The sequence below is a fragment of the Prosopis cineraria genome, unplaced genomic scaffold (genome assembly GCF_029017545.1).
Source record: "Prosopis cineraria cultivar Desert tree isolate PC_DT_omini unplaced genomic scaffold, ASM2901754v1 PC5, whole genome shotgun sequence".
In the NCBI taxonomy this organism is placed as follows: domain Eukaryota; kingdom Viridiplantae; phylum Streptophyta; class Magnoliopsida; order Fabales; family Fabaceae; genus Prosopis; species Prosopis cineraria.
In genome coordinates, this window is record NW_026555336.1 from 29,122,197 (window position 1) to 29,132,682 (window position 10,486).

Here is a 10,486-nt window from a genome sequence, read left to right on the forward strand (position 1 = left end):
AAACAGAAATTGCAAAAATAACCTATTTAAAGTGTTACAGTATTTAATTATTTTTTTACCTGCTTCGACACATTTATTTTATCAGCTTTTGTGCAAACTTTATCAGTTATATGTGATTGTCAAATTGTATACTTTTTTGTGCTAGCTAACTTAGCTCTTATTCAGATTGATGAGCATGCCCTTGCACAAACATTAACTCAATGCTTGTCTGAGAAAACAATGAAGAAGAAGATGACAGCAACACAAGTGCTTGACCTAATTTCACTTCCTAATATGCTTGAACTTCTGGTTAGCATTGAAGGAAAAACTTTTTTACAAAATAATATTTCAGTAGATTCAGTCCAACAAATCTCTCATTTCAAACAAAAAATAAACATAGCAAGGACAAGAAAGCTCCGATGTTTCCCAGGGTAGCTCAAGCATGAAGGGGCTTTCTGTTAGAAACTTCCACTACCCACTTGATCCTAATCTTTGAATGCAAAAACATACCATTCTCTCTCTTCTTGCTCTCTGCCTTGAGCACACAAGGCTAATGCCATTAACTTATTAAGAAGAAAAACTTGAGCAGCGATGTACTTTTTAGTTTTAACCAACAAACATCCCTTTGTTTTATTCTTCCTATGTAAAAAATTCCGCCTTTTTGGTACCTGAAAAGGTGGAAAAATTTAAACCAACATGGAAGAAGACAAAATTAATGATGTCAGGCACGAGAGTTATCGGAGTTTCAAAAATACATACTTTCATCTTTGTATTTCACAATCCCGTTAAAGAGATCGATCAGTTCTAGAAAGTTAGCTTCTCAGCTCTGACAACTAAAACCAGCAACCTCAGTAAAAGACCAAAGCGCTCTTTGATATGTCAGCTACATTGCAAGGTTCATTACTACTCGTTTGTCCCACCTAGCCCCATTTATGTTACCTAGTCATTTACGCCCTGAAGTTCACCTATAAAAAAGTTTCATTCTTGTTCTCTCTTTCCAACTTCTCTCCTCCATAAGAATTTAAAAAAAAAAATTAATGGCTACTACTTTCTCAATTTCACCTTCTGCATACCTCGTGAGATGCTGTTCCTCCATGAGAGAAAACCATGACCAGCGTAAGCAGCTAAACAGCAGCATCAGGATTAATGGGACTTCTAAATCCCCAGTAAAGGTTGATTCACTCAGCCAAACAGCTGAAGCAGCAGTTATTTCTGTTGCTCAAAATGGGCTACGCCAGAACATTCCAACAAAGAAGCAGCTTGTTGATCCTCATCGTCAAGGGCTCATCGTCGAAGGTGGAGTTGGCTACAGACAGACAGTGGTCATCAGGTCCTATGAAGTTGGCCCTGACAAAACTGCGACACTTGAGAGCATCCTCAATCTTCTTCAGGTGTCTACATAGCACATGCAGTTCATTGATGCTCTGTATCAGGAAATTATAGATGCTTGTGTTGTTATTATAACGTAGTTGATGATGGTGTGCAGGAGACAGCATTAAACCATGTATGGATGTCTGGACTGCTGAGTGACGGATTTGGGGCAACCCACGGAATGATGAGGAACAATCTTATCTGGGTTGTCTCGAGAATGCAAGTTCTGGTTGATTACTACCCTGTCTGGTAAGTATAACCTATCCATGATGGTCGCCACAACAATGACAGAAATTCGAAGAAATTTCGAGTTTGTTTTTGTTGGCTAGTTTGGTCATCTTCAGAAATTTCTACCTCGCCTCAGACAAATGAACCTCCCTTTATAATGGCATTTTCCCAAGGATCCCTCTTATTGGCATTCTCTTCACAGTTTATCTGCGGAAAACTAAAAGCATTTATGCCTTTTAATGTAAACACATGACCATCCAAGACTAAACTAAACAAATAAACACACTTCCTCTTTATCATTATAGATTGTGAGTAACCATAATCTAAGCAGATTCCCAGAAGACAGAAAAGAAACTTCGTTTTCTTACTGGTATAAGACTGAATCATAACCATTGAATAAACTATGACAAATATGGCAGGGGGGAGGTAGTTGAAATTGACACATGGGTTGGAGCATCAGGTAAAAATGGAATGCGGCGGGACTGGCTGATAAGAAGTCAAGCCACAGGCCGTGTTTTCGCTCGAGCAACAAGGTTTGTCCTGCAAAATTTTCCCTGGTCATCTTGGGTATGTTCCTCTTTCCCCCCTTTTATATGACTTTACTCATTTAGACAATTCATCAAACAGTACGTGGGTGATGATGAACCGAACGACAAGGCGCCTCTCAAAGATCCCAGATGAGGTGAGGGATGAAGTTTCCCCTTGGTTCATAGAGAAGCAAGCAATAAATGAAGACACCCATGAAAAAATTCTCAAGTTGAACAAAGAGGCAAAGTATATGATCTCAGATCTCAAGGTATGGCCATTTTCTGCTTCGCCTTCAATTTCTTACCAAAGCACACACACGCTGACTGCAACGCCTCCGTTGATGCAGCCAAAGAGGAGTGATTTGGACATGAACCACCATGTCAACAATGTGAAGTACGTAAAATGGATGCTAGAGGTAAATTACAAGTAAATTTCAATCCATTCTTCAATGATAGGTCAATAACAATTCTTATGCTTAACTTCGAAAACTACATTTTCAGGCCATCCCAGACCAAATCCTAGAGAGCTACCAATTATCAGGAATCACACTTGAGTACAGAAGGGAATGTGGAAGCTCAGATACAGTTCAGTCACTGTGTGATCTCGAAGAAGATGAAATACTTCATGATGTGGAGAAACAAGATTACAATTCAAATCTGTTCAGCTTGGCGTCAGAGATTATCAAGGAAGGTGGATTACTGGGATGCCTCGAGCAGAGACCCATTAGGTTTACGCATCTTCTACAAGCCAAAGGACAGAAGCAAGATCAAGAAATTGTGAGAGGAAGAACAACATGGAAGAGGAAGCTCCCTTCAATGCCATTTTCCACCCAGTAATATATCATCTACGTAGAAATTGCCACGGATAAGCGACGACGGTGTATATTATTGTGTGAATCTCCCAAGAAATTCTTGGCAAAGAGGGGAAAATTCCTTGAAAAACCGGATGTGGCATTTTAACTCGAAGTTGAAATTGTGTATGACATCACTCTCTTGTAAGAGCTTTTATTATAAATATAATTATAAGCCAAATTTAAAACGCATTTTATCTCTATTTTTTCAAACGTGCGTCAAAAAATAATCTTCATAAGGGGGCCGAGCAACCTATGATCCAACAAGTGAACCGTAACATATGTTTCCTGTACAATAGATTGGTAATTCAACCGGGCCATGCTTAAAACAATTATATAAAAAAAAAACCTTATACAGCAAAATCAGTCCAACCCCTCAAGCTCATTAAAGCTAGCTTAATATCTGAATTATGAAATGTTATTTTATTTTTTTAATCAGTTTTAATTTTTATATTAAAAAAATTAAGATTTTCAATTTTTTAATTTTAATTTTTTTATTAATAATATTCAGGCTAAACTCATTCTTTGAGCTTATCCGCGGCCTAAATAAGTTATAAGTAAAAAGGAAAAAAAAAAAAATCTATGCTCCTTAACTCAATTCTAAAATTTTTTAAATTTATTTGAACTAGCTTGTTGACTTTATTATACAAGTTTTGTTTTCATACCAAGTGTTGGGTCTTAGACTTTGTGCAATACACAAGTCCACCTATAAAATTCATAGCAAACTATACTACTAAGTTGTGATCCATAGCAAACTATAATAATCTTAACTAATAATAATAATAGCTAATTTCTCAAGCTCTATATAATACATAGCGAAGCCATATAATCTTTTATAAAATACTTCCTTGATCTACTAGTTGGATTGGCCCGTTTCTATTTTGCAGCTCCAGAAAGAGCCTAATGATTGAAGTACAGACATTACATGAACTTCTAAACTACATCAATCCAATACAGCACAAGTAGAAAACAAGTCCAATGTTCTTCTGTCATCAATAAGCAGAGAAATCAATGAATTGACATTGCAGGTAACAAATTGACCAAATTCACTTATTCAAAGATTTCGATGCCTCTCAAATCAGAAGTACTTTTTTCTACCAGCCGAAATTCCAATATCTGTAGCTCAGAACCTGTGAGGCACTATCCTAGGAAAATTATCATTTACAATTACAATGTAGATATAGCATTTACATCGAAATCAAACACAGATGAATATGAATGACCATCAAAATCAGGAAGGAATCAAAGAATTAATGCACTACACTTTGTTTGACAGTAAAGTTATCGCCGCTTCTTTGCTAGATTCCGATGCAGTTGCCATGACCAAACAAGCAAGAATGTAACAAGAGCCACTCCAACTGATGACCAGAAGATTGCCAACCATAAATTCATTGAATTATGATACAAACCTAATGAAACACCAAGAATGGGTTATCAGCGAATCTTTGGCATAAAATTAACACACTGATGAATATTTTTTTTCAGAGTCAATGATAGCAGGAATGAACATATATGAAAAGACCTACCATGTCCAAACTTGATGCAAATCAGAAGTTCTACAATGCAAATAGCAAGAGATAGCCAACAAAATGCTCCAACCTTCTTCACTGGCTTCCTAGAAAGTTCACAATGGCATGTGTAGATGAATAGCCAGAAGCACAAGAAAAATGTAAGCGCGTGAATGTGCCACTTTCCCACATGCAATACATAAGCAAGAATTATTTTTAAGATTAAAGGGCATTTTTGTCCCTCAATATTCCCTCATAAATATCTGATATTCTAAACTTTCATGTGGTGTAATTTTTCCTTCAACATTTGAAAATAGTGCATTGAGCACATTGCCATTAAAAAATTAACTGATTGTCAGTTAACTTAATCATTCAATATTTTTTTGTCTTTTTCTTTTGTGAGGTAGGGAGTAGGGACAAGAGATGAAGAATGTACCTATCTTGAAGGTAGGTGTTGTACTCACGAATTGTTGGAATTGCTATTAACCACCATAAAATCAACCTATAAATTATAACAGGGTTCCGCGGAGGTATCCAGAGGCAAAACTTGAGAAAGAATGTGTTGAGTTCCACTGTCAAAAAGACAATACAAAGACTAAGCACTTGAACAAAACGCCATGGACCAAGCAATGGATGCCACTCATCCTTGTCCCACCGTGCCGGTGTGAATTGTCCTAATGTTCGCTTCACCTGATAATAACATCAGGAGACAAACTGTTAGAGAAAGTTGAGGAATAAGAAAGTCAGATTTGGACAACAATCCAATAGAGACAGACAGAAATCCTGTAGGATAAGGATGGATTGATCTTCAAATCATGCAAAGAATAATGAGTTATAAAGAAAAACATCCATAATAGCAAAAACATACTTTTCCCATTATATTAGGTTGGCGGCTTAGTCCGACCCACTTGTATGTTTTCCCATCAAAGTATCTAACAGTATGCATTCCTGCCCATATACCTGCAAAGTCAACCAGGTATAACATGTTGTCAACAGCTCTAACACATTATAATTCTGGAATACATAAAATTGCAAAATATTGCTAAAAAAGAAATACTCCATATTCTTGATGACAGGAAGTCTCACTAGATAGTATAAATAACCAATATATGATCTCATGGCATCATATTATTCAGAAACTTGAAACAGCAATTCTAGGTTCTTTGGCAATTTTGCTGGGAATAGGACCAAATGAACCAGAACTTAATAGCTCTAATTCAAAATAGAGCCAGAAAACACAATTTCCAGACAACCTTAGAGCTCAACAGCCTTAAAACATTAAATGGAAAACATATATCCAAGAGTTAAAGTCCTAAAGCATTCTATAAATAAAAGGCTTGCCCTTTCCAAAATGAATTTTCAGTCATCCACAAAAAATTATGTTCAGATCAATGAATGAGTTCAATGTAATCATTATCATTTGCATATTAATAAAACATAATCTCATGCTTCAACTTTTATGTCACATGCTATATTCACCTCACGAACAAGCCAAAGAAAGATGAATGCACAATTCTTACCGAACCAATTGCAGATCAAGATGTCAAGAATAATGCTGTCCCACCAGCACTCATTGAAGTTCGGTAACATATGGCGGAAGGTAAACTGGAAATGCCAACGCGAAATATGTTTACAACATAGAAAAATTTTAAAAGCTAGCATTCTTTAAGGGCTTGAGTGTACAACCATGGAAAGGAGAGTGTTAATGAATAAGGATCAAGGGCTAACCTCCATCAACTCAAATCCAATTGACAACGCCCACAAAAGGGGTTGATTCCGTATCAATATAGCCTTTCCCCACCATCCAATAATATGAGCTAGAACAAACTCATCAAAAAGTGTCTCCTTTAGAAAGAAAAAAATATGTGAATATATATCAGCTGCATGTGGAACTAAATAATATAAACATAACAAGACATTTGAATTTAGAAGAATAAGAAAAATAAATATAAAAATAAACTAAAGTTTTTCAAAGAAGATATCATACATAAACATTCTTAAACCTGCTTGTGGGGTTTTCAGGTATGTAGATGCGACAATCAGCACCATATGATCTTTCTGGAAGCTCTGCATAAAGTAATGTAAAATTATAATGATTCAAACTGACAAAACCTTCAAGTCTCAAAAGCAACTCAGCTCAAATAAATAACTCCTGTTTAATTCAATGCTAAAGTAAAATAAAACTTCTGTTTGTGTTTGTGTGAAAGAGAGATATGTAGCATTACCAACACCAAGATCAGGATGAAGAAACTTCATAAACTGTCTAGCATCATCACGTTTCTGCAGAAACACAAATTTGAGGCTACAAATAAGCATATATCCAATTTAGTTGAAGGTAAAAAAAGCAACAAATGATGTCTGCTTTCATGTTTATCACGCACAAATTATAGTAGACACAGACAGAAAGAGTGGAAGGGAGCAAAATATGAAAATCAAGAAAGTGTGAAAATCTAATTCAAATGCATACCCCATCGTATTGAACTTATCAAAATCAGAAAATAGGAAATAAAATTGAAACAAAAAAAATCAACCTGGAAAAGCAAAAATGTAAGTGCAACAAGGTAAACAACAGCCATGCCATGGACCAAGCGCCAAATTGCAGGATGTGGTCTGATCAGAACCCTGAATACAGAAAGAAAAATAATGAGTGTCAGACAATGATGATCGTCTCAACAACTAGTTTACGACAAAAGTTAAGCCATCTAATAACCTAACACCTAAAAACCATCCCATCAAAAACGCAGATTTCATTATGCCACATGACCAAGGGCTATCACATATACTTAAGCCATGATTAGAATGACATGTAGAGTAATTTTATCGTTGAGCCACATGATCTTAGTTGCAAAGATCGAGTTAATACAAAGAAAGATTGAAAGAAACTAGTTAAACATGATCTTCTTCTGATGTCAACAATGAAAGGGTATTTTCTCATATCTAACAAGGAAGTCCACAAAACAAGCTCCACATTAAGGGAGAACCTCATTTGGGATTTAGAACTAAATGTAACAAAATATAAGGCAACTATACATAAAAATAGGTGTATGAAATCAAGAAGTATAGTAGATTTATAAACTCGTCAAAGCAATTAATGCAATTACTCACGTGGAGGGAGCTTGCAGCAGGCAATAAGCAAGAAAAACTGAAATCATTGCCCATACACCCCTAAAAAACAATAGCAAGCGTAGTTAAAACGTTGTACAAGAACTCTAGAAAAAAATTGTAAGCCAAAAATAAAGCAACAAGAAACCTAAAGATATTAAAAAGAACAAACCGTTTAACAGAAGTTACAAGATCACCAGATGCATCTCTTTCTGGATTAAGTGCTCCACTTGCCCAACTGGCAAATGCATCCAAAATAAAAAATTTGCTCAAACTCAATAATAATGTAGGACACATTCCTGAGCAGGTAATATTGCACCAACATTATATGGAAATAATTTATCTGGCAGCACACTCACATAAGAAAACAGGCACCAATAAGTAACAATGTAATTGTGCGAGGCTTGTATGCCCAGGCAGTCCATGGATCAAATTCATCTTCAAAATCTGACAGATGAGAGCCACCATTTTCTTTAACAAGATAGTCATTTCTCTTTACTCTTTGATGACCCCTGGTCTCCATAATTTAGTGTTGAAGAGAAGCTACTTTCTCACTAGTTTTAAATCTGCAAAAGTAAGATCATTTACTGATCTTGTGATGCTGTGACAAATGGCATCAGTAATCTATGCTCCTTAATAAACACTCCTGCAAAGCACACAGGGCAACAAATGACATGAAACATATAATCTCCTCCCAAGTGAGTCAAGGAACCATCCCATTTAACTATGAAAGACCAGTGTAGGTGCACATTATCAAGAGTTTTACCAATTTCTCGTGCAGAATAGAATCTCAGTTACATTTCATGTGCAACCACTAACAAGAGAAAAATATTCAGTGAAGAACCAAAGAAGCATGTATAAAACTCCAAATAAGCCAACAAATATGGTTCCATGATAGCAAGCAATATAAATGTATAATGTAGTTACTGCCAACATAAAGTACAGCAGTTGTAATTAAAAATGATACTGAGTTTCCGTAGAATATTTTGTAAAAATATTCCTATACAGTTTCCCATTTTGTACCCTTTTTTTGAAGTGGACCCAAAACATCATTTTTGAACAAAAGGGATTACATATTTTTCCTTTAATGCAAAAGAAATGATCTCAACGATCCGCCTATATGAACAAGAGGCCTACAACTTCTGTAAACTTAACCATCTTAGGGTCCCCCATTAAAAACAAAATAACCATCTTAGGGTTCCCCATTAAAAACAAAACTTGCCAGTTACAGAAAGCTGAACAAATTTCTGCACTTCAAACCTCAAATTGCAATCCAATGGGAGTGCCTGAGAAAACAACTTAATAAGAAACGTTATAGATTTGACCCACAGTACATCACAAATTCTACCGCATGCCGAAGGACTCTACAATATTATGGAACTTCAGCTTTAATGTCTGAGCAACAGCAGAACAGTACAATCCTGCATTTTAATACAGAACAGCCACATGCATATCACAGAATAGCAAGCTCAGATATTGACCCCTTCTCGAAACTAAACATCTCAACGAGCACTTGACAAAAGGTTAACTGCAACAAGAACTCCAAACATCCAAAGTTTGAACCGTTCACAATGCATTTAATGTAAACAGATATTAAATTTGACGATCATAGCATCATGATGGATCTAAATCTCGCATCCGCAGCCACTAAGTCAGGAAACCCATTAAAACAATACATAATTCAACTCTATACAGTTGCATGTAAGAAAAAAACAGATTGAAGCTTGAACCTAAATGAAAAATCAATTTTACATTGTTATTGAAAAGGAAGGGTGGGATGAACTCTTAAAAATTTTAAAGAAATACAGAATAAAGCATTGGGACGACCCGAAAATGGCAAGAAGGAAAAATGACGTCCACTGAATGTGAGCAGATTCGAAAACTGGAACCAGAAAAAAAGTAGAGAACTTTGCATAGCCACGAGAAAGTAGAGATAGAGCGCATTACAGAGCTACTGATATCACCCAAAAAGGAATTTATTTTCACTCAAAATAAAAGGGGGAATAAAACACACAGAAAAAGTGGGTTAGAAAGTCAGGTTATACTTTTTGCTGTTACGGGGTCGGCAACTTACGTAAAGAGAATGTGGGAAGCGGCAGAAATGAAGACCCATGGCCGCACGATTGGAGAAACAAGAAGATCGCAGCCGTCGGATGCCAGTAAAGGGAAGGGAGGTTTGTAGTAAGATATAGAGAGAGAAGGGGGCGAGTTTAATATATCGAATGAGGATATCGAAATCAGGCGAGAAAAAGAAAAGTGTCTGTGTTTCTGCTGCTAAAGAGCGATAAAAATTGCATATGTTTTTTCGCAGGGAATGAAAGGAGATGAGAGTTTTCAAGTTTCAGCTTCGACGCCTCTCTATCTATCTATCTGTGAGTCTCGGGTCTATGTAGGGGTGCTTCTTCGCGTTCTCTACGTGTTCTGGTCTCGCTCGCAGCACAAAGCGGAGTCTGCAACAGCGGCTAAAAGGGCCAACGGGGGATGACGAGAGAGCGTACGACGGTCAAAGAGAGACTTCAAGATGGTTTTGGTTTTGGACACGCACCAGGGTGAGAAGGAAGGAAAATATATATATACACTATATATAAGGAGGAAAATATATATTAATCTTATTAATAAATAAATAGTTTTATTTTATTTTTAGAATAAAATTTAAAGATGAACTACGTAAGTAAAGGTTTAATATAACTAAGTATATAATTTTTATAATTTAGATTATATTATTATATTGTTAAAACATTGACTCGACTTAGTAATTACTATAGAGTAATAAAAATATGTACAAATTTAAATATTTATGCTTTAATTTTTTTCAATTTAGCTTTGTATTTTTATTTTATTAATTAGAACAATCGTTTCACACGTTATGCGAAATTTTAAGTATTATTTATCATATCGTTTATCATTATGAAAATATAAC

At 35.8% G+C, this 10,486-nt stretch overlaps 2 protein-coding genes across 4 annotated transcripts; one reads left to right on the forward strand and one right to left on the reverse strand.

Annotated features, from left to right (window-relative positions):
• The first annotated feature begins 789 nt into the window (after positions 1-789).
• On the forward strand, positions 790-3,148 carry LOC129310939 (palmitoyl-acyl carrier protein thioesterase, chloroplastic-like). Of its 2 annotated transcripts, XM_054952838.1 has the most exons (6): positions 792-1,370; positions 1,466-1,599; positions 1,998-2,111; positions 2,206-2,374; positions 2,453-2,521; positions 2,607-3,148. In XM_054952838.1, the coding sequence occupies exons 1-6, from the start codon at positions 1,017-1,019 to the stop codon at positions 2,940-2,942; spliced, it is 1,176 nt and encodes a 391-aa protein (XP_054808813.1). In that variant the 5' UTR covers positions 792-1,016; the 3' UTR covers positions 2,943-3,148. The 2 variants fall into 2 exon arrangements, with proteins under 2 accessions (XP_054808812.1, XP_054808813.1); XM_054952837.1 differs by having other exon boundaries at positions 790-1,370; positions 2,206-2,521.
• A 729-nt stretch (positions 3,149-3,877) lies between these two features.
• LOC129310938 (CDP-diacylglycerol--serine O-phosphatidyltransferase 1-like) lies at positions 3,878-10,113 on the reverse strand. Of its 2 annotated transcripts, none has more exons than XM_054952836.1 (13): positions 9,641-10,113; positions 7,926-8,132; positions 7,739-7,804; positions 7,570-7,629; positions 6,996-7,086; positions 6,690-6,744; positions 6,452-6,531; positions 6,193-6,309; positions 5,985-6,069; positions 5,333-5,424; positions 4,901-5,154; positions 4,483-4,571; positions 3,878-4,365 (listed from the first exon to the last, which is right to left on the reverse strand). In XM_054952836.1, the coding sequence occupies exons 2-13, from the start codon at positions 8,087-8,089 to the stop codon at positions 4,238-4,240; spliced, it is 1,281 nt and encodes a 426-aa protein (XP_054808811.1). In that variant the 5' UTR covers positions 8,090-8,132; positions 9,641-10,113; the 3' UTR covers positions 3,878-4,237. The 2 variants fall into 2 exon arrangements, with proteins under 2 accessions (XP_054808811.1, XP_054808810.1); XM_054952835.1 differs by having other exon boundaries at positions 7,926-8,212.
• Positions 10,114-10,486: the final 373 nt, after the last annotated feature.